This window comes from Talaromyces rugulosus, chromosome II (assembly GCF_013368755.1).
Source record: "Talaromyces rugulosus chromosome II, complete sequence".
Taxonomy (NCBI): Eukaryota; Fungi; Ascomycota; class Eurotiomycetes; order Eurotiales; family Trichocomaceae; genus Talaromyces; species Talaromyces rugulosus.
In genome coordinates, this window is record NC_049562.1 from 5,162,298 (window position 1) to 5,185,056 (window position 22,759).

Genomic DNA, 22,759 nt, shown 5'->3' on the forward strand with positions numbered 1-22,759 from the left:
CAAGCCCGGCCTACTCTTTTGCCAACCCAGTTAAAACTAGTAAAAAGTGAATCGTCATATCATGTCTCATAAATGTAATACATATATTTAAAAAAAAAAAAAGAATTCGCGCGATTCTCTGTTCAAGCTCCAGCATCGCTTTCGTCGTCCGATTTGTCGATATCCTCTGAGTCGTCGTTCCAACCGTCAGCTTCTAGGTTTGGCGACCGAATGCCAAAACTCAGGACAAACCCGATAAATGTGACGGCTGCAAACACGCCAAAGGTGAGTATTTCGCCCCTTTTCACGTGAATGGTAAGCGAGTACAGTCCACCGGAGAGAAAAGGACCAATGGCTCGTCCGGCCGCAGACAGGGTCTGCGCGAGTCCATTAAGAGCTCCGAGGACGGAGTTGTTGGGAGCAGAGTTTGTGACCTAGATATATTAGTTAAACAAAAATCTCCTCAAAAGAGACGTAAATAGAACTCACGAGTAGAAGCGAACTTGTCAACCCACCAACGGCAGCAACCGTCTTTATGAGAAGGACAAGACACAGTTCAATGGCTAGCCAGATTGTCTTCTTCGATAAGTGGTCCTCGTCGTTGCCCTTGTATCCGATCAAAGGCATGAGCAGGAACGAAACGACAAAACCCAGCAGCCCGGCACGGTAAGACCATTTATTGCCCATCTTTTCACGCAATTTTCCAAAAATGCAAACTTGGAAGAGAATCGTTACCACGCCAGAAAATCCCAGCGATAGTCCAAGCTCCTGTGGAGTAAGGTTTCGGCCGGTTGGCTCTGGTGCTTCGGCGAAAATGGGATAAAGGGAATTAAAGGCGACGTTGGCAAGGGCAAAAATCAAATACGTGATTAACAAAAGAACAGTGTCTCGGTTGAAGATTTCATCCCGAGTTAGTTCATGTTCGTGTTCATGCTCGGTAGGGGACATCGGGGAGACCGCTGAATCCAAGTCACTATCTCTAGTAGCATCGCTCCAGGAGCGACCGCGGGTTGGAATCTGGGGCACCTGGGGCACTGAGTGGTACCGAAACGGCCCACTGAAGCCGGCCCGTAGATAAGTAGGCCGATGAGAGGTGGTAAACTGCCAAAACGAGCTGAAAAACTCCCTGATCCGCTGGGTGAAGCTCGGCAGGGCATCGGAATCCTCCAAGCTTTCATCAAGGAAAATGGTTGTCAAAACCAAGTCGATAACCAAGATGGCCGCTGATACTATATTCGGCACGATGTATGGGTACGGGTTCGGCTGGCTTTTGTCAAACGGATTGGTGTGAAAAATGAGAGAGCCCCCTAGCAGCGGACCAGTGATGCCTCCAATCCCATATAGCACGGGAAGATAGGTGAAGGCTCGCGACTGGTTACTGCGGTCGGTGATCTCACCCAGACAGGTAGACACCAACCCGGCATTTCCATTCAACATGCCCATCAAGGCTTGCACAACTATAGCTTGCCACAGTGTTGTGCAAAATCCGAAAAGCACAAAGGTGATGGCAGTACAGATGGTGCCTGTGAGGATTACTGGCTTCCTCCCAATGCGGTCCGACAGCCATCCCCAGAAGTAATTGGTCGCGAACTGGGCGAGCGCAAAGGCGGAGGCGATCAAACCCACGTATACACCAACATCTTTGCCTTGTACTTCGGGAAACGTCGCGGTCATGTTGGGCAGGTAAGGGCTGATGGAATTGAGCGCGGTCTGCTCGGCCAGTGCAATCATGGCCAGCACAGCCATTTGCCTCTTGGGCAGCGGTGCCTGCCCTGAAAAATGGTCTCCATTTCCATTGGTGTGTAAAGAAGGGTCCGGGTGTGAAGAATCAGACCCGTTCGAGGGAGGACGTCCACGCGATTTGGGCGGCGGGGTTGCAAAGGTCTGGTAATGCTGAGTCGACGAACGCCGGATGGGCGTGGATTCGGAGGCGACCATCTCGTCAATAACGAACGTGTAGACAGGGGGGCGCAGAGGCCGGACCGCAGACCCTGGCTATATTATTGACAGAGTTGTGCAACACGCGGTTATACTTCAGATGTCGGGATCGCGGTGGTTCGGTCGCGTGTCGCCGATGGCGATCGGTCCGTGGCGTGTGCTGGTACTGGCCAGCAGCGCCGAGCTGCAGGTGGTATTCAACGCCGGATTGGCGTTCTCAAGGGCAGGCGACGTGCATGTGTGTCTGTGCTGCTAGTGAAGAAAAAGGACAGCACAATAATGGATGGATAGACGCGTTTGAGGTGGTGAAGAAGTGGCGGGAGGCTGGGAATGTCGCGGGTGGGAAAAAACGAAGGGGAAAGCGGCAGGAGCCAATCAGAACGGCGGATCGTATGACTCATCCATCTAATCTGATAAGATCGAGAAAACAATAGAGTGCTCTCGATTAAAAATAAGATCCCTCTCGACTTTGCATATTTGTCATATTGATATTACTCCCCATTAGAGTGTATACGCCACGGCCGGTGTTGCTGGCAACGTCAGCATCATTTGCCATCTGCACAGTCAAACTGACAAAGTCTCTATTAGTGTTGGGTTACGCAAGTATGTAGCTTTGGACGAAACATTAATCTCTATACAAAAGTATAGAATGAAACGCAACCAAGCTACCCTGTATAGCTGCATGGACACCAACCGAATGAGCCGGGCCAAAAGCATGAGTTAGGGCCAAGGGAACCAATAGGGTTTATAAAGTATTAGTAATTATTGTTAGTACCTATGGCCGTCTTGCAATCAATTGATAAGCACACTTTTTGCCTCTCTCTCTCTCTCTCTCTCTCTCCATCTCCCTCTCTTTACATCAATATTACAAATCGCATTCGACCTTATAGTAGACCAAGATTCTGGAAGCATGGCGTCGCGCTAGCCGTTCCCGCCTTTGGGATCGACCCTGCAGATCTCCCACCCTAGTGTATCCGAAGAGCTGAACAAGCTATTACACATGGATTTCTAAACAGGCAGACGCGAAAAAAAGGAATACCTGCATAGTAAAACGTGTCTTTAAAGGTGCTATGCATCTTGCTAACGCCATAATCTCCCACTTCCACGACGAATTTGCCGCCCGTACAGCGTCGCACCATTACCGTCCCCGTTCCGGCGCCCCGGGACGATTGAGTCACCCAAAAAATGTTCCGGTCTAAAGCTTCTTTTTTTCGGAAAGCACGGCCACTTGAGCGGTTTTTTCTCGCACCAAAAAGTTAGCGGGGTGATCCGGTCCAGTAGTTCTAGGTATCCTGAATGGAAGTAGGTCTTGTGCTTACCTACTAAGATACTAGTTGTTGGGTCGATAATTCCAAATGCTGGCGCATGACTTGAGGCTTAGAGGTTGAGACGATGAGGGCTGATGGAATCGAGAGGAAGAGCTAATTACGGCTGTTGAAGGGAGAGGAGTATTAATATCACTGTATGCCACTCTTCCTCTTGCGTCCTGTTCTGGATTATCATCATAACCACATTGATAGGACATATCACATTGTATCACATTCCAAACACGCGACAGACAAAACAAGGAAGAGAGAGGACAGACAGGATGCCTCAAGACGTCAAAACACTCCTAACCTTGCTACGCACGCCCCGCGTCAACACACTGACTGAACTCCGACGCATCGAGCGCAACCTCATCCCAGCCAAGATCAATCCGAGCCTCGACAACAACAGCACGATCCCCAACGAAATCGTCGAGCCGCTGGCATCGGCTTGGCTAAACTACGTCTACAGCAACAACCTTCTCAGCGAACTGCGCAATCTGACACGCTCGTGCATGTTCAGCTCCGAGCTACTCGACGAGGCCAAGATGCTCGTCACGGCAGATCCAGACAGTGGCCAGAGCTGGAATTTTGCGTGGTTGGTGCTGAACAAGATTGAAAACGAGTACGGTTTAAATTTTATACAGCTTTAAAAAAAGGTGCGGCATTGCTAACTTTTCAATAGAGAGTTAATCGACAAGCACGCGCGAGACCTATCCACCAATCCAGATATGTGGGGAGGTCGCTCTCCTGCGGCCGACGAAGCCAAGATGCTCGAAGACAAATGCAAACAAGAATGGACATGGGCTGTTCGCCAGATGCTGCGGAACTGGGAGACTGCATAGAGCAAAAAGAAATTTGTTTTATTTAGTTTCTTGATGTCATGTATGATTACAATAATGAAGACAATGATGGTAGTGAAAAGCTGTACCCTGACGTCATGTTCCTAGTAATCGGCCCATCCCGCGGACCCCCGGAAGAGGGTCGGACACTCCGGGCGCGCGTGACGGGGAGAATGACGGGGAAAATGACGGAGGTATGTGAAGGGCTGAAGAAAATGAAGGAATATCTCCGAAAGTGAAAATGTAATAGTAATACGATCGCGCTTATCCAGGCGCAGCATTGTAATATTTGTATGCCTTATTAGTCATTACGTGTTGCATGTCGAATCCTTCTAGAATGAGCCTAAAATAGAAGTTAAAAATAGTAGGAATAACGCTAGTCCGTAAATGGAACTGTTTAGTGGGGCGGTAAATGTATGATTCCACGTCTATCCTCACTCGCCAATAAGAAATAGTGTTTCTCACTTAAAGTAGTCATGTAAATTGAGATTCGTATATACAACAACATTTGAAGATGCTTGATATATAAAATGTCCAACGAGCGTATTCACAACATAAGGGTATTCCTCCATCAATGGCCAAATCACAAAACAAGAAAAACCCCAAACTCCATAATGCTAATATGAACGCTTTTCGCACAAATCAAAGACTTGATCAATCTGCAAATAAATCCAACGGTTATGCACCCCCATGAATCCTTCCATAAAGTACCAAAAAAAAAAATTTTAAAAGTAAAAATAAAAATAGACAAGAAAAAGGACAGGAGGACTGGTTCAAGCCCATCTCCAGCCTGCACCACTACTGTGTTTGGGTGCGTTGACAAGCGGATCAACGAGATTCTCTGGGCCACTCTCATCACCACTGTTGTTGTTTGAGCCCGTTCTCCACAACTGGGACACCTTTCCTTTGGTCCTCTTCTTGCGCTCTTTGGTGAGCAGGCGGATGGCAGCTTCGATATCAAGCATGTCTCCAGTGTCGGTGATTTTCAGAGCCCACTTGGCATCGTGTTCGCTGAAGCCAAGGTCATTAACCATCATGGCAATGGCTTTGTCGACAGGATCAATAAAGGTTGAAAGTGCAGAGTACCGCGGGGGCGGGCCGTGAGAAACAGGAAATGATTCTTGGTTGGACGGGGTGTATGGAGGAACATAGTTGTTGTCGTTATTGTAGAATTGTGATACCGAGTTGTCTTCATTCATGATTGCCAAATCGGGGCGACGTCCTGGCTCTCGGGCATTGTGGCTCATGCTATAGCTGGTTCGGGGTTCGCTGGTAGGTGGTGGATTACTTCTCCGCACCGGGGATCCACCGTTGCTTGTCTGTTGCTGTTGCTGTTGCTGTGGGGGCGTGGTCTGCTGTGGGGCGATCCTGGTCTCGTATGTACGAGCAATCGCTTCACGAAGGAATGGTTGTCGACTAGAACCAGGCTCTGGAGGCTCCCATTTGGTCACGCCCATCTGCTTGGCCTTGGCAAACGTGGCCTGGGCCGAGTCATTCGGGCAAACCGAGCTCAAGGCAACTAGCGCCGATGGCCCGAGTGTTAGGATATAGGAAGTCCACTCCTCAAGCATACTATCTTCCTTGGGGATGTCGCCAAGTGAAATATCCATGCCTTCGAACACACCGGCCTTGCGAGCCTCTTTGCTTTCGCCGTGCATGACCTGGACAAGAACACTAAGGCAATTCCAGATTTCCATCATGTCGTACAGTTGACCATGGGTCAACCCGCTTCCATTACCAATGCCAAACCCTGCAGGCGGGTCAAAGAGCACGTTGTTCATGCTGAAAGATGGCTCCGGCATGAAAACTGTAGCCCCGGCCTTGTTCCCGTTAGCAACAACGCCACCATTCAACCAGTCCATTTGGCCTTTGACGTCGGCTTCTCGGTTCTTTCCACAGCCAAAGATTCGGCAAAATGTCCAAATGCGCCAGAAGGCTTCGTCGATCTCGTCCGCGCGGAGTTCGTCGCTGCCTGCTAATCCGCCGACCGTCTCTGGACGGACAAAAGTGCCACAGCGCGCGAGGATCAAAGATTTGAGTTTGGCTAGGTTGATCATGTCGCGACCGTAATGCCGTAGGTACGATGTCGGGGTATATTCCGGAACAGTGGCATCTGGGTCTTGTATACTTTGCAACTCTTCAGTCCAGGGCGGACTCATCTCCCGCAGTTCCCAGGCGGGAGGGCTCATCTGGAAAAGGGCGTTCTTAATCAATGAAAGTTCGCTTCTCTTGAAGACCCAGTAGAATTGTTTGTTGAGCAGGGCGTAGTTGAATAGTTGATCGAGATTGCTCACGTTCATCATCAGTGCCATAACAACCTTCTCGGGCATTCGGGACGGCATCGGAAGATTAACGTTCTCAAAAGGCCCCGGGGACGCGACGATAGGAGTGGAGCCATTTCCATCCAGCTCGTAGAGCATAGATTGGCGTTGTGGGTGTAGATTGCGGGACTGGGATGGCCGGGCCAGCGCCAGCGGTACCTCCTCGGTAACAGTCTCCATTCGGTTGAGAGAGATGAATATTTTGTCACTGTGTGGCATAGCATCTTCCTTGGGTGCGCCGGCTACTTCTTCTTCTCCCTCCTCGTCAATCGGTGACTGGGCTGGTGGGGAGTCCATGATAAAGGACCGCGTATGCAGCCCCACATCGTCTGGAGTTTCAGGATAGTTCTTGACGCTGGCGGCGGCCCGTGGTGGCTGTGGGATGATCTGAGACTGGACGAGGGCGTTGGAAGCCGCCGTGTTGAGCTTGGGCAGCTGCAGGCGGAGGGCCTTTTCATTGTCCGACGACGTGAGGCGGGGAATGTGGCTGCTGCTCATCAAAGGAATGCCCAGTTTCTTAACCGCCTTGAGCGGGTAGATGGTCGACCATTCGTCTGTTTCACCATTGTTGGTGGGTGCTGGTTTTTTGTTGTCCTCGCCGTCCGAGCCGCTGTCTTCCAGTTCGGCCTGCTCCTCAATGGCCACGTCCAGCGCCTTTGCGATTTGGGCATCGATGTACCGGTCGGTGCTCTTGGCCAGCGCGGCCTGGTCGTCCTCGAGCGTCACCAAGACGCTCGCACCATCCGCAGGATCCTCGCGCTGTCGCCGCGCCTGGGTAGTCTTCTGGCGGCGCGGCAGACGCAGCGAGTATCGCAACTTGCGGCCGACGCCCTTGGTAGACGACACGGGGCACTGGCTGCTGGGCTCCATGGTGGGGAGGCTGGAGACATCCGACTCGGCGGACGAGTTGGACTCGAGGCGAGTGTGCGTGGGCGGTGGACGCGGCGGCGATGATGGAGCAGTTGTTTTGATGATGTTGATGTTGATGTTGTTGTTGTTGTTGTTGTTGTTGTTGGTAGGCGGGAAAAGGCTGAAGGAGCCGGCCGTGCTGGATCTCCCGCGCTGGCTCTGAGCCTTGGGCGGCTCCGGGGAGCTAGTGCTCTTCCGCCCGCCAATGCTCACCCTCAACGGCGCAACCACGTCCACATCTTCAACTTCCACCGGCGGTCGCGGCGACGGCATGCTCTGCTCCTGGCGCGACTCGCCGATGATGCGGTCCAGCTCGGATTCCAGATCGTCGTAGTTCGCCGGCGAGATCGTCTTTTTATCGTCATCCGCCGACAGTCGAGGCTTGAAGAACTTGTCGACGGGCGACTCGTCCACCTCCCGCGGCGAGTACCTCGACATTAGATGGACGATGTGGTTGGGTGCGCGTGCCAGGGGCTCTTTGGGGACCGTGATCCGAGGCGGCGAGGGCACTTTGGGCAGAGGCTTGTTTTTCAAGTCGGATGATGAGTTTGTCCTCCTCTGGGTCGGGTGCTGCGGCGGCGTGCTTTGGTCAAAGGTCGGTTTCCTGGCCGGGTTGGCCACTGTAAATGCTTTTTGCAGTTGGGCGGCCGGCTTGTCGACAGGTGTGTTACCGGTGGAAAAATCGGAGAGGCTCGACGTCGATGAGGCCGGGCTGTAGTATGAGGAATGGCGATCCCAGGTGTCGGGGGTAGAGGATGTCGAGGTAGGTTGCAGCGATTCTCGCGGAGGTTGTTGCGATTCTTTCGAAGGTTGTTGTGATTGTTGCGTGGGTAGTTGTGATCCTTGCAGAGGTTGTTGTGAAGCGTCTTTGCCCGGGTCATTGAGCACCTCTTCCATACCAAAAGAAGGGCCGAATTCTGGCATCTCAAGCGCCAAGGCCGACAGATTCAGACAATCATCGTCGAGCAAATAAGATGACAGCCGCAAAACGTTCCGGTCTTGTTGATCGGCCAGAATATCCGGCTGCGAATTAGGAGCAACGGGCCCTTCTTCGCTGGCACTCCGGTTCAACGGTAATCGAGCCAGTGCCGTCTCGGATTGCGAGAAGCGTTGCTCAAGCTTGGGCCGTGCCAGATCAGCCGAGTGCTTCTTTGCGTTGTTTTGCTTGAGCTGCTTGCTAGATTTGAATTTCGACAAACTTTGCTTCATCCCATTTTGTTCACTGTCGGCCAATGGCCCTGCAACAGTCGCCTTGCTGCTCTTCTTCTGTCGAGGTAGGAAATTGGCGAAAGACATGACTGGTCAGACTGGGGCTTTTTTTTTTTTTCGTGTTGTGTGGCTCGTCGGCTTTGTTTAACTTCTCTTTCTCTCTCTCTCTCCTGGATTCCGTTCCAAGAGGCGGTCGATCACTCCTAACAAAGAGTGTCTCCCAGGCTGCGCGCCGCTCACGTAAGAGTCGTCGAACAAGAAATAATGAAAAGGGTGCGCAGGACAGTCAATAAGATCAATAGCCTTGCGACGTCGAACAAAGCGAGCGGGTCATGACCTTTTTCCAGACGGCAGTGGTTGGCCGCGTAGATCAAAAGGGCTCAGCTCGTATTTGCGTACAGAGTAGATCGAATGAACAAAGAGCCAGTCGAGAAAATTGGATGTTGTGGAGGTTGAGTTGAGTCCAGTGTCGTGGTGAAGTAAGTGTAGGAGTCGGGAGAGAGACGGACGGGCATCCGGAGACAGGATGGAATAATAATAGTACTAATGACTACCAACAGGAACGGCTGCGACTAGCTAGCTACATATGTAGGGACTAGAAGCGACTAGACGTTAGACGGTTAGCTATGCGTCTGCACGGCTAGTGCGATGGAGACGAATTGGCCCCGAAAGGACAGCGCTGGTGTGTATTTTTGCAGACAACGGCGTCCACTTCGCGCGCACTGTATGGAGTACTTTCCCCGATGGACAATGGTTGTGCAACTGGCTCAAGCCCAGCTGACAGCGCTGGTGTTTTATGGATTATTTTGACTTGCGCGCACAATGCCAATATCTACTCAGGCCAGATACGATGCTTTCCGGTAAGGGAAATACAGGCGTGCGGTGGCGAGGCCGGGTTTGGGGGCGCAGAGGGCCGTTTTTCCTTTTGGCTTTAGTAGTACTCTATCTTCAGGACGCGTGGGCATATTTTAAAGTGCTGTTAAATAATACGGGCGTACATAATCATTAATTTGTTATAATAGTGACAACTCCGTCGTAGGTGCTGAGCTATAATTACTTTGCGCACAGCCGGCCTGAAGCATAGTATGCATCCATCTCCTACTCCGTATAGCTCTCAAGTACATGTACAAGCCTGCTTCCAAATATATCCAGACTGGTACGCAGCTTATGGTCCGAACGAGCCGTCCCGGGTCCAAGCCACAGCGGCCTCCGTATAAAACTAATAATAATCATTATACAGCCATGAGGACATTCCGGGGACTACTTTGGAGATCGTATTATTATCAATACTGCCGGCGAGCTACCTACTAAGTCCTAACCACGGGCTGTGCAGCGGCTAGTAGTACGCAATACTAGTAGCAGGCCCACCTGTACGATCTGCATCTGGACAAGCCCCATCGGGATGGTGCAGCTGAAGCCTGAAGAGACCGGCCGGGGCCAATACGTCTATCAATCAGCATGTTAGTACAGAGCCCTCATCATCCGTATTATGTTGTTGGCATTTATTCTAGACCAATATTAAAATTCTATCTCCTCTGTATTCCAAGCTCTTTTTTTTTTTTTTTTTACAAAGTATATATACAGTATTTGTTGAAAGAAGAAGAAGAAGAAGAAAGCCCCGGACGATCCATACTCGGCCCCCAACGGGCAGGCTTCTCGAAGCGTTCCATTCGGGCTCGGCGGATGTTTTCCCCCCGACGTCAACCCAGACTACGACAACCAACTCAGTAGGTCGAGCTGTCGATCTCTCTCTGTTTCCGATCGCTAGTTCCTTGCTTGATACCAGATGATATAATAGCGACCCCAATTACCCACGTTCGAGAACGTGTCCGGACGATCTATCCAGGCTTCCGGAATGTGTACACTGTACATCCTTGGTCCGTGGTAATGTGAAGAATGCTATGACCTGTTTTTTTAGTTAATTAATTATTGGGAATACGTTCTAGACGCAAGGGCAAGGGTCCTATCGTTTCACCATAGAGCGAGCCACGTTCCCATGTAGCATTGTGGCTGGTGCGTGTATCTAGGGTCGATGACACGTTGACTAGAATCGGCTTTACTACTCCAAGTTACAGATACTGATCTTCGGTTCTTGCATCATTGAAGTCAACTTGTGACAACCTACTAGTTGATTGATCGTCCCCCTACTCCGTCGAGACTCGATAGGCCAAACGTTTTTGGGGCTATCTACATGTAGACGCCGATCGACACCTCCATCGTAACTAGTACTATTGATAAAAAAAAATGCGGAGAATAAATTCCCGACAATTCTATTCCTTTTTTATTTTTAATAAATACACTCACACCTTCACCAGTTGACTTTTGGCTTGACAACTTCACCTTGCGTCAGCATTGGGAGGCGTATGCAGGTACGAAAAGAAATCGGATCCCGAGTGCTACGCCACATCTCACGGAAAAGCCTATAATAGAACAGAAAATATGCACCAAACCCTGCGAAGTCTGGTCATTATAAGCCCATGCTTGTAATCGACAAGGATGTCAATGGGGGTGGTGGAAAGGGGGCCGAAGCCACCCCGTTCACATTTGAGGCTACTACACAGTACATGACTGCATCTAGACCACGTCCGGTTATTGGCCGGGGTTCCTTCTAACCACGCGGATTAGATGTTGTTTGATTGCGGGCGATCGACTTTATAACACGCACAAGTAAAATCTCAGAGGATTTCAGTGGTGATGCATGTGGTATTGAGCTAGTTGCCCTTGCTGAGCTGCACATTTCTTGTTTGGGCATCGGAGAGCTATATACATATATGTATTAATTTATATGCACCGACAAGTAAGGTCGCCAACCTAGCATGTATTTAATCGCTATAGACAGGTATTATTAATATCTACAAATATCTAGTGCCCTATGCACATCATTTTAATGCGCTTGGTTGGACGTCAAAACTCTTGAAACTAACCATTCTAACAACCCTAAATATAGTCTATTAATCCTGAAATCTCGATACCTCTTCATCAATTAATGTTTCCCTTCTCATTAAATCGGGAATATTTAGCTACGCCAGTTAGTTTTTCTGCTAACTTGATTATCATGTGAAAATGCAACCATCCTATTTAGTTCTTTCCCCTCTTCGACCCCAGGCAACAAGAGCCACCAACATCTGTTCAATGTTCGCATGTTGGTTAAATATTGAACCACTACCAACCCATGCACAGGTAATCTCTCATAACTTAAGCCAAAATACCCGATGGAACTATGTGGCCTTTTCAATGTGGTAGCAGCGAAGGCATTGTCATACGCCACGGCGCTTTGGGGCGCAACGCCCTGGTCAGCACAACCGTGATATACCAGGCACCGGTTTATGCTCTTTCGGACACCTTGTAGGTCTAAAATACCGGTATCTATTTGAATGCCACATCCTTTGAATTCATTCCTTCCTACTTCTACTGTGTACCATTCGGGTGATATATATTCACAGGTAGTTGATATGTTATATCGTTAAGCAGTCAAACCCCATGTCCACATTTAAGAACCTGAACAATGACTTTTTTACTTATAGGGTGCGTAGTTTATGGTGTTCTCTCCAATGATAAGAACACCTGTATCAATAGATATGGTGCTTTCAATGTTGCAAATGAGAATCTGTGAAAGGATGAGAAATATCAATTGATGCTGGTAGGTGCACGCTAAATATCTATGCATGCAACATTTTAAATACTAATTTTATTGGTTAAACGATACAACATTTGTGTGAGCTTCGCTTATAAAAGCTGTTTTCTTTATTTGACACATGACCGTAGTTGCCATTCAATGTTGGCCTGAGGCGGATAAGCTGACAGCGGGATCGCCTACATTTCAAGTGACTTCGCACCCCTTGACATTTTCTATGACTTTGAACTAAGTTAACGCACACAACACAAGTCTCTAACTGGAGCTATCATTACCAACAAAATGGGTATCGTATTTGATGATGAGATTTGCACCAAGATACACTCGTCCTTTGAGGATATTTACTTCGTTATGCGCCATATGCTGAAAAGAAGCATATGGGAAAATTCTAGAGCGTCGACTGCGATTTGTTCCACGTTTGTCTCTCCTTGGGCCAACTTCGTACAGCCATACACTAGGATCGTGTAGGCGTACTTGAAATCGGCCTTTAGGCCATGGTTGCTGATTGCATCATGGATCAACAATAATCTCTTCGCCGAGACTACCGTGGCAAGCTGATACCAGTTCCGCTTAATTTCTGTGGTGAGACCTGTTGCGTGTTCTTCGGTGAAATTCCCGCCTACAGAGATAAACAGCTGGAGCAGTGACTTCAGCCCTAGCTTTGCCTTGTTTTTGGACTTCATCAAGGTGCTGATGGCATCCAAGGATGTAGTATCTTGGGTCAAAGTGGACTTGGTCAACTCAAGATGGAGTTGAGCAAGTTGGTGGTCTGTGTCGGACCCGATGTAGGAAGTTTGGCGTGTGTTGTTGTTGGTCTTGTATAAGTTAGTGACTTATACTGCAGTCACTTTTTCGGACCATTCTTTGCGTTTTCCGATCAGGCTTGCTGACTCTGATCTATGCTCATGAAAAAAAAAAAAAAAAAGATAAGATCCTGCGCAATGGGATTTGGATACCAGAGGCTGCTCTTGTGGTCATTTTCCATAAGTTCTGACCGAATTCCTCGAAGCTGGCCCCTGTAGCTCTTTCTCACTGATGCCGCGCGGAATGAGGCCAACAAGAACAAGCTTCCTGGCAGAGGCCCTATCTCTGGCCTTTTGGTAGGACTGTCGTAGGAGGTGAAGATAGTAATTCGTGGGCCCTAGCGATTACCGCTTTGAGATTTGATGAACCCTAGCCACAGATCATCGGCTCCATACGATATCTGTGCTTCATCCGCTATAACATTATTAAAGAGTGTGTCTTGAGTAACGAAATCGTAGCCATTGTCTTTGAACATGTGAAAAAAGATGCTATTGTAACTCTGACATTCTCTCGAAGCCAGGAATTTTTGTAGATGACTGGTATTTTTCGGTTACGATAGTGAGCAAAGACAAGGCGAGCACTGTCTTTCCTGATGCGGGTGTCCCTCGTAAATGGACCCCCTGGTAGAAGAAAAGGAAAGGAAATTCATTGTCCCATTAAAGATCTGCTCATTAATCCCACTGATCTTTCCGTGATTCTGGCCCACGAATAGCCCATGTAAGAAATCTCGAACATTGAATGTCAGGATCGATGGTTGGAGAGATATATCAAGGACATGGGGCCCCATTAATTTGGCGTTAGAAAGTGCCAGGGGGCCCACGCATACATGGATTAGGAGGTTAGCAAATTTTTCCAGGCGGTAAGATTCTAGCAGTCTTACACCACGCCACGTGATATGTCATTCGACAAACTTGCCAGGTGGTGATTCCTTCCCTCGATGTGCGCTTTCTAGCGTCCTCCGTTCCTTTCCTTTCCCATCTCGTCCTCTTCACACCATGGACTTACTGTGGAGGATACTTTATCCACAGCAAGGAAAACTAGACACCGAGATGGCGATGTGTATGCTTCTTGATCTATGTCTCAGTTTCTAACTGAAAGCTTCCATAGGGCCATCTGGGGTGCCTCTGAGAAAAGGCAGTCGAAGAACTAGCGAGAATCATCGACCGGGATAGGGCTGTACAGCTATCGCTGGTCAGTCACTAAAGCATCTCTGCTATTCTCTACTTCGGCGAACAGCAGTACTCCAACTGGCTCCTCAAAAAGGAACGTACGATGAACTTTTGCCATTTTACTTGGGCGATTTTAACGAGCCGTTTGAAATCGAAAAAGTTGGCACAATCCTGGTTCAGGTCAAGAACAGAAAGAAATCCTCAACGATCAGTACTACTCTCAGAGAGTCCTTCGAGCCACCGCACTCCAACCATCTCCGCCCAAGATACCAGCAACGCAACTGGGATCCCATACTGTCAACAAACCCTGAGACTAAAATCTCGTTTATTCTATTGATTTTGGCATTGAGTCCTCATCCTCTGTGGAGATATCACCAAGCTACGCAAAACGGCCGACAGTCTTCCGCTACTTTGAGGAAATGAATTTCGGTCAGTGCCTCCCAAGGCTTTTCTGTGGCGACGCAGGAAAAGAGATTCTAGATCAATCACCGGCGATGTGATCTTCTTTACAATGTCCTCAACCTAGATCAAGTTTCGGAGGAGATGCCAGAAAATCATGTCGTTATCTCCGGTTAAGGAGGCATCTTTCCTGCTGTTTTGAAAACTCCTGCACCTAGTTGACCTTTTTACTTTCTTGTCTTTCTTGTGATGTTGAGAATGTATGTGATTGAGTGTCGACTTTGGCTCCCCTGGGTGCAAGCTGGCCAATAAAAGCCAAAAATTCACATCAACTGATATCGACCATTACCAAACAGATAGCGGACGACAATTACAATCTGAATCGAGATTCGCAATGGACAATCTGGTTGCTGTACAGTCACCGGCAGGCTGGGACAGTCAAGTATAGTGGCAATATCAATTAACCCCAACCCTGCAACTACTCCCACCTCCGCCATTGCTCTGCCACCACTGCTATCCAGTTTAAAACAACAAAAAACATATGAATAAAATCTAGTGATGACAATTTCGTAAATTAGGAACAGTCCCAAAATAGCCCCCGGCAGAAAGATAATCCGACACCTTTCTCCTCTCTGCACGCTAAACTCTCTCACTCAGCATATCCTCCACTTTCTTTGATGTCAACTGGTATCCCTAGCCAGTCTCTAGTCAAAGATTGTCTATAATGTCAGCCTCCAAACCAACCATCGTTCTTGTCCATGGCGCATGGCACGGGTCGTGGTGCTGGAAGTTCCAAACCCCGGCGCTCGAGGCACTTGGCTACGCTATCGAAACGGTGGACATGCCCTGTACCAGCAGCGTCGCTGGAACAACGCAGTTTGACGATGCCGCGCGCGTGCGATCTGTCGTGGAATCACTATTGACGGAGGGTAAGCGAGTCGCTATAGTCGCGCATTCGTACGGCGGACCGATTGCCAGCGCCGCCATCAAGGGCCTGCTGGATAACCGCAACCTTCTAGGCATGATCGCATTGTGTGCATACATCTTTCCTAGTGGAATGGACCAAGGTGCAGCCATTCGCAGTATTGGGGGCCTGCCCTATGTAAATTGGGACTCCCCAACCGAGGGCCTGTTCGTCACCAAAGATCCGGGAAGCTTGTTCTTCCCCCCAGACGTGTCTCCGGATCTCGTCGAGTGGGCTGTTCCACAGCTGAGTCCGCAGAGTATGGCGGCCAATACGGGCATTGTGCCTCCTCAGGCCTGGCAGGATGATGGCTATCCCGGCCGGCTGGGTTATATCAGGTGCACCGAGGACATGGTCAACCCGCTCGCGCAGCAGAATACAATGATTGAAGGCGCCGGGGGCAGCGATAAATGGGTTATCCGGACATTGGAAGGTTCTGGTCATAGTCCGTTTCTGTCGCGGCCAGCTGAGGTTGCTGCGGCGGTGGATGAGATTGTGAAGCAGTTTGAAGCAGGGGTACCGAGTAAATAGAAGACATGTCGATGAGTATCAATTGATGTGCATATGAATCGCTACATATATATTTTTTTACATGTAGACTTGAGCTTATACCAATGAATAGTATCTATGTTTCCATACGTACCGAATATAAACAATTAGTTCCCAAATAAAAATATTGATTCAAGGAGTTGGTTACTATAGCGGTGTTAAAAACTATCTGATAAACTATCCTTTTCTTTGTATTTTCCACTATATCATCTGATATCTATGATAATATGTTTCAGCTAGCTATGCCGTTGCCAGACTGAGATATATAGCCCATATAAACCCACAGGTACTCCCAAAAAGCATTCGCTTGTCCACCGGAATGAGCGTAAAGCTCAGCAGCGAGACCGGTGGCCATACTTTTAGCCCAGCAAGCATAATCGGCCAATATTCCTGGAAAAAGTTTAGTCGTTGTGCTTCATAGCATGAATTAAGTAGCTCAAAGAGTTCCAACTCACATTCTGAACCGTCTGAAAAATATCCTCCACTGTCCCACCGCGTAAGATGGTTATGGTGCTCAGGAACAGTATCAACATCCCAGAAGCGCCGATAGTTTGGTCAATGATAACCTTGATAATTGTATTTCTGACATGCAACTTCTGCTCCGCCTGGCCATTCTTTTTCTTCTCGTCATCCGACTTTTTCGGGTGTGAGTCCTGTGTAACCGTGCGCTGCCCCGGAAAGGTCGACTCAAGATTGACCATCCACAGGTACGTTGGGGGCGTGTTTATGAGGGCCACCGCAGTGAACTGCCCCAGAGCTGTGTAGTCTAGCTGGAGGGGGGTCTAACAGTTTTCTCGCGGAGAGCCGGTCAGTTGGATGTCTAGTTATATTTCATTGATAGGAAAAAGGTGGCCATGTGGTCATAGAATACAGCATGACACTAGATCTCATTTCAAAATACATAATCAACCTGATCATCAAGCCAAAGTACCTACCTGAGACCTATACGCGGTAATTGCTTGCGCGACGATATTCGAGGCTGCATTGATGACGGCAGCCTGCAGAGTGGCGGTGACGATGGGCGGCGCCATGACGTTGGGAGGCGACACTCTTTGTTATTTGTCTTTAGAAATATAACTAGATGCCAAAAAAAATTCAAAAATTCGGGAGAAATAAAAAAGATTGAGCTGAAGTGAAGAAGATACGTATAACCAACAACCAACACCAGTCGACGCTAACCAGTCTTCAACGTGGAGACCCCGCATTGGCAGTGCTAACTGGCGTCTTCAAATGTTGCATCGGAGCTTTTTGAGGTCAGCTTAAAACCGAATTTTATATTATTCAACTATCAAAGTATCGCGCGGCAGGTGATATAGAATCATTCCAGCCTCTTATAGATGAAAAGCCGCTTTTCCGTTTCCTACATCCGCCAACTCTCAACTCCCATAGCCAACCGGTTCTGACTGTGGGACAATTACCAGTCAACAACAATTACCAAGAGACGCTAAACATAAAATGACATTCCTCGAAATCGCCATCTTCAACCCGGCCTCGGCGCTAGTCGCTTACACCTCCGGCGGGGCAGACCGGCTGGAACTATGCGCTGATGGCTCGTCGACCAACGGTGGCACGACGCCGACACTCACGACACTGGAGTGTGTTATAGGCTCGCTCAGCTCGTCTCCTCATCACCGCGGTCAATGGCGAAACTCGATCCCAATCTATACCATGGTCCGGCCACGCGGCGGGGACTTTGTGTATTCCGACGAGGAATTCGAAGTGATGAAGCAGCAACTCCGCGAGCTGAAACAGGCGGATTATAGCAGTCGCAGCAATTACGGGTTTGGCAAAGTATCTGGTCTTGTTTTCGGCATCCTAACACGCGATGGGAAAGTCGACAAGCCCCGGAATGAAGAGCTGGTCCGGCTTGCAGCTCCTTTGCCGTGTACTTTCCACCGTGCCTTTGATCAGGTCATCCAAGCCGGAAACCGTCGTGGCCAGAACGGCGTCAGCGAGCAGGTCCGGAATGAGCTGGAGAACGTAATTGATGCTGGATTTGCAGCTATACTCACCTCTGGCGGCGAAGAGACGGCTGTTGACGGCGCCGAGATGATTGCTGCCCTGACCACGGCCGCAGATGGGAGGATAACTATCATTGCTGGCGGTGGCGTCAGGTCTAAAAATGTACATGAACTACGGAAGAAGACCGGCACGCTCGTGTTTCATTCGAGCGCGGTTTTGGAACGGGGAAGTGATTTGGCCAGTCCGGAAGAAGTGAGGGGTTTGAAGAGAGAGTTGCTAACGTGATATACTGCCTACGTGTCGGTAGAACATTTGGAGCATGAAAATTAGGTGCATTCTGGAGCTACTAGCATATATTACATATCGATACGTCGTCAAACATACAAAATCGGAGATTTACTTTTTTAAAAAGCAGTACTGGCGGCCAGCCCATCCAACTCACGCTTAAAGTTGCGATGCTGCCCGATTTCATAAAAGAACTTGCCCAAAAAGTCGGTCGCATTCTGTACCATCTTCCATCCTTCTTTGAAGCTCTCCGGCTTCTGCGGACCAGCAGCAGTCACCACGCCGTACGACTCGACGACACCGGTTCCCTGAGCTGCAAATTTCAGGCCGTCGACGTCTCTCAAGACCCTGTTGACTAGCTCAACTGCCTCTCCCGTGGCACCTATCGCCTTCAGGTGTCCAAACGATTCCGAGATCCAGTGACGGATTTGCCCGTTCTTCGCCAGTGTCTTGATATGCGATCCACCGGGGATAAAAGTGGCATCAAACATGGTTGAGCGCATGCCGTCGTACTGGTGCTCAGGCGTCACGCCCTTTCCAGTCTGTGGATCGACACCATCAGCAAAAATTGGCTGTCTCTTCGTACCGATAACAAACGGGAGGGCGCCTGCGGCCTTGACGCCCGCGTAGACACCGTTGAACGCGACGGGGTCAAAGCCGTCACCAATGATAATGGCAATACGTCGGCTCTCGATTGTCGGCTTCTTCGGCGTGAAGTCGAGCTGCGATAGACCGCGCGCCTTTTTACCATGGTTCTGGCGGCCGGCCTTCTCTGGAGTGGGCGCTCCCACTGAGACCGAGACCTTTTGCGCGAGAGTGAGATCAATCTCGGCAATACGCAGCACCATGCGTTGGTACACAAATGGGTCATCGCAGTGATCAAGCTCGAAGCTAAAGGCTTTAGCCACATGCTGTTTCTCGTAATCGCTCAGAGAATTGTAGAAGAGTTGCGCTTGATTGTGGTGCTCTCTGAATTTAGGACCCTGAGTGCGGGCTTTGATTCCAGTCACTTCCTCCGGATAGCTCTTGAAACCACCCTCCTCGACTGTGGCCGGCGGCACCGAGTCGAACCGGTTGGGCCAGTAGTTGACAGTGCCCTTGGTGATGCGGTGGCGCATCGCGCCGTCTCGGTTGTGGTTCATCACCGGGCATACGGGCCGGTTGATGGGCAGCTCTTCCCAGTTGATGCCGAGACGAGAGATCTGCGTGTCAAAGTAGGAGAAGTTGCGTCCCTGCAAGAGTGGGTCGTTGGAGAAGTCGACTCCTGGCACGATATGGCTGGTGCAGAAAGCAACCTGCTCCGTCTGCGGGAAGAATTCATCGACATTGCGATTGAGCTCGAGCTCGCCAATAACACGGAGCGGGACAAGCTCCTCTGGCCAGATCTTTGTGGCATCTAGAGGGTCAAACTCAAAGTCGTTTTGTTTCTCCTCGGGAATCACTTGGATGGCGAAATCCCATTTGGGATAGGCTTTGTTGTCGATTGCTTCCATCAAGTCCTTTCTGTGGAAGTCAGGGTCTTGTCCGCCGATCTTCAATGCCTCATCCCAGACGAGAGAGTGAACTCCCAGATGGGGGATCCAGTGAAACTTGACCAAATGGCGTTTGCCTTCTTTGTTGACCAGGCTGAAAGTGTTGACACCAAAGCCCTGCATCATGCGAAAAGAGCGCGGGATAGCCCGATCAGACATGGCCCACATGAACATGTGCGTTGATTCCTCGTGAAGAAAACTAAAGTCCCAAAAGTTATTGTGAGCAGTCTGCCCTTGAGGCACTTCGTTGTGTGGCTCCGGCTTTACAGCGTGGACTATATATTCGTTAGCAACATAAACCAAGCTATCATTTTGCAAACTCGCATTGACATACCAAAGTCTGGGAATTTAATGGCATCTTGAATGAAGAATACTGGGATGTTATTTCCGACAATATCCCAGTTTCCCTCGTCAGTATAAAACTTGACAGCAAAGCCGCGCACATCGCGAACCGTGTCGGCGCTGCCTCTGCTTCCCTGGACGGTAGAGAAGCGGACAAACACTGGAGTTTTCCTCGCTGTGTCTGTCAGCACTCCTGCATGTGTCAATTCCGGGATTGCTTCTTTTAGGGTAAATGTGCCAAAAGCGCCAGTGCCGCGGGCATGAACGACTCGCTCAGGAATGCGTTCGTGATCAAAACGGTGGACCTGCGCAGTCAGCTGGTGATCTTGCAATTATCTTTTTTTTTCCTGGCATACCTTTTCTCGAGCAATTTGGTCCTCCAACAAGCTTGGACCGGAAGTTTTTTCGTTGGCAAGTTTCAACCAGTGATCTGTGTCTGATATCTTGACTCCATGATCGGTGGTAAGCTTAAGTTTGGCATTGACATCGGCGGTATCCTGTGAAAGATCTGCAGACTTCTTGTCCTGTCCTGCTGCCGCGCGGATTACTTCCTGGGCCTTATGGATACCTCCCACGACTGAACTAGCCATTTCTTTTCTTAATGTAATGGTTTTAGTTATTCCTTGGGTTTGGTGTTGAGGAATTGGCACGGCCAGAAATGCCAGAAACTCGTATTTTATAGACGATTATTTTTCTGTCCAAAATGATAAATCAGCCTGACGTGAATGGTTCATGTTGGGAGGGAACGTCAAGATGACGTGGGGATTCGTCACAATAGCGACGTCTCCCAGAACGGCCATTAATGACACATCGATAACCGATCAAAACAAGATTCCAGCCGGCAAGAATAATTACGGGGGGAAATTGCTCGATTTTCCGAGAGCGTAGAGTACGTTATTTCGAAGACTGTTGAGAGCGAAAGCAATCAATTCCATCGTGGTCGTTCCCGATCGGCAAACTCCCCGGGGAACCGCTTGAGCTTAATTGAAGCTTATTATCGTGAGAACAAGGTTTAATTTTATGCTTATTTATTTTATGCTCAAAGTCCCATTTATGTCACTGTTTGCCAAGTTTTCAATTTTGCGTGTTCCCCCGCCAATCAAGACTATAATTTTCTTGTATTGATCAAGGAAACAAGCAGCTAGAAAATAGCAACCCCGTTAGGAGGACTAGCAACACCGCCAGGTACCTGCGCGTATTCGTCAGTGACCAACAGACAAAGCAAGGGGGGAAAAAAACCCCTACCTTTAGCGGCATGCTGCTAAAGAAAAACTCCCATCGTCCCCTCTTTCGGCACTCGTCACTTAGCTGTTTCAGATCAAAAAGTTCCCCAATCGGCATTCCCCAGCCAGCCAAAATCCACTCATGTAGCAAGAAATCCAAGTTCTGGCACGGCCACGCCTCGAAACTGGGTTGGTCGCCGACAACTGCCGCGAACTCCTGGTCCCAGAGCCACCGCAAGGTTTCTTCTGATGACTCCAGTCCGATGGCCGGTGGAGGGTAGGTTGCTGCCAGCGTTTGTTGTTCGGCGGTAGACAAGCGAGAATACGCCTCTGTCCAGCCGGTGCGGACGAATAGAATGTCTCCCCGGCGAAAAGATGTGCCTTGGTTAGAGGCTATTTTCTTCAGGGTTGACACTGGGATTGGGGTAGTTGAGAATTGGTTGATAGAGATGTTGTTTGTTTCCGCCCAGGAGACATAGTCGAGCAAAACTCCACGGCCTACAATGCCGCCTTTTTCGACCCATGCTGCAATATTCCCTTAGTATGAGTCCTGAACTAGAAACACTAAAGCAAAACAAAAAGAGAGAGACAAAAACAAATGGCAACATACCGTGTATTCCATTCTTCTTAGTCGTCATCACATCCTCTTGCGTCAGCCCATTATAATAAACCTTCTCCTTCTGATACCCATAGTGCCGAAACCCGTCCCACTGCGAGCTGCTCTGGGTGTTGAACAACAGAATGTCATCATTGACAGTCTTCTCGCCCTTTTTACTAATGGTATGCTCCAGACACGAGCGACCAAAGCATGGAACAGACATACTGTCCAGCGACCAGTCTACCGATATGCGCACCCCGTCCCTGATATCCTTGGCCGCTTCAGCAGTGACCTGGGGCGTGAGCAGGTTCAGCGTGCCCAGTTCATCTGCATCGCCCCAGCGTCCCCATGCATTACCGTGCGGCCCATCTTTGCGGAGGGGCAAGGCTTCAAACGCGGGTTTCTGAGTGGACGCCATATTTGGATGGCTGGTTTCAAATATTGACAGATCTAGGGCCAGTCATTTTTAACCCAAGAGAAAACGACTGTGGCTGGTTTTATACAAACGCGATAGTGGACTCCGGAGAAAAGTCCGGGGTAATCGGCGGAAACGCGACGCCGTTAGGGCTATATCGGGGCTCCTCCGTGTTCCGATCTAAGATAAGAGTATATTTATTTTTTGGCAAAAATTTTATGAATAATAACTAGATTTCTTGCTAGATTTTTACTAGACTTTAAGCTAAACATACCAGTATTCTGACTATTTGAATTTAGAACCCGCCCACCGTTTCAAATTTTTGAGTCTCATTTTATGCCGGGATGGTCGTTTGCTTATGGAACAGTACTGTAACATCAA

At 49.2% G+C, this 22,759-nt stretch overlaps 8 protein-coding genes across 8 annotated transcripts; 3 read left to right on the forward strand and 5 right to left on the reverse strand.

Annotated features, from left to right (window-relative positions):
- Positions 1-122: 122 nt before the first annotated feature.
- Positions 123-1,917, reverse strand: TRUGW13939_04246 (uncharacterized protein; the record flags this gene model as incomplete). The annotated part of the gene is made up of 2 exons (XM_035487423.1): positions 123-413; positions 469-1,917. The coding sequence occupies 2 exons, from the start codon at positions 1,915-1,917 to the stop codon at positions 123-125; spliced, it is 1,740 nt and encodes a 579-aa protein (XP_035343316.1).
- A 1,588-nt stretch (positions 1,918-3,505) lies between these two features.
- TRUGW13939_04247 (uncharacterized protein) lies at positions 3,506-4,066 on the forward strand (the record flags this gene model as incomplete). The annotated part of the gene is made up of 2 exons (XM_035487424.1): positions 3,506-3,846; positions 3,907-4,066. The coding sequence occupies 2 exons, from the start codon at positions 3,506-3,508 to the stop codon at positions 4,064-4,066; spliced, it is 501 nt and encodes a 166-aa protein (XP_035343317.1).
- Positions 4,067-4,836: 770 nt separating this feature from the next.
- Positions 4,837-8,589, reverse strand: TRUGW13939_04248 (uncharacterized protein; the record flags this gene model as incomplete). Its single annotated transcript, XM_035487425.1, has 1 exon — positions 4,837-8,589. The coding sequence occupies one exon, from the start codon at positions 8,587-8,589 to the stop codon at positions 4,837-4,839; it is 3,753 nt and encodes a 1,250-aa protein (XP_035343318.1).
- A 6,643-nt stretch (positions 8,590-15,232) lies between these two features.
- Positions 15,233-16,003, forward strand: TRUGW13939_04249 (uncharacterized protein; the record flags this gene model as incomplete). The annotated part of the gene is made up of 1 exon (XM_035487426.1): positions 15,233-16,003. One exon carries the CDS (start codon positions 15,233-15,235, stop codon positions 16,001-16,003), a length of 771 nt encoding a protein of 256 aa, XP_035343319.1.
- A 258-nt stretch (positions 16,004-16,261) lies between these two features.
- Positions 16,262-17,052, reverse strand: TRUGW13939_04250 (uncharacterized protein; the record flags this gene model as incomplete). Its single annotated transcript, XM_035487427.1, has 3 exons — positions 16,262-16,411; positions 16,477-16,803; positions 16,957-17,052. The coding sequence occupies 3 exons, from the start codon at positions 17,050-17,052 to the stop codon at positions 16,262-16,264; spliced, it is 573 nt and encodes a 190-aa protein (XP_035343320.1).
- Positions 17,053-17,476: 424 nt separating this feature from the next.
- On the forward strand, positions 17,477-18,268 carry TRUGW13939_04251 (uncharacterized protein; the record flags this gene model as incomplete). Its single annotated transcript, XM_035487428.1, has 1 exon — positions 17,477-18,268. One exon carries the CDS (start codon positions 17,477-17,479, stop codon positions 18,266-18,268), a length of 792 nt encoding a protein of 263 aa, XP_035343321.1.
- Positions 18,269-18,387: 119 nt separating this feature from the next.
- TRUGW13939_04252 (uncharacterized protein) lies at positions 18,388-20,732 on the reverse strand (the record flags this gene model as incomplete). Its single annotated transcript, XM_035487429.1, has 3 exons — positions 18,388-20,075; positions 20,135-20,447; positions 20,499-20,732. 3 exons carry the CDS (start codon positions 20,730-20,732, stop codon positions 18,388-18,390), a joined length of 2,235 nt encoding a protein of 744 aa, XP_035343322.1.
- A 551-nt stretch (positions 20,733-21,283) lies between these two features.
- TRUGW13939_04253 (uncharacterized protein) lies at positions 21,284-22,381 on the reverse strand (the record flags this gene model as incomplete). The annotated part of the gene is made up of 3 exons (XM_035487430.1): positions 21,284-21,331; positions 21,388-21,890; positions 21,976-22,381. The coding sequence occupies 3 exons, from the start codon at positions 22,379-22,381 to the stop codon at positions 21,284-21,286; spliced, it is 957 nt and encodes a 318-aa protein (XP_035343323.1).
- Positions 22,382-22,759: the final 378 nt, after the last annotated feature.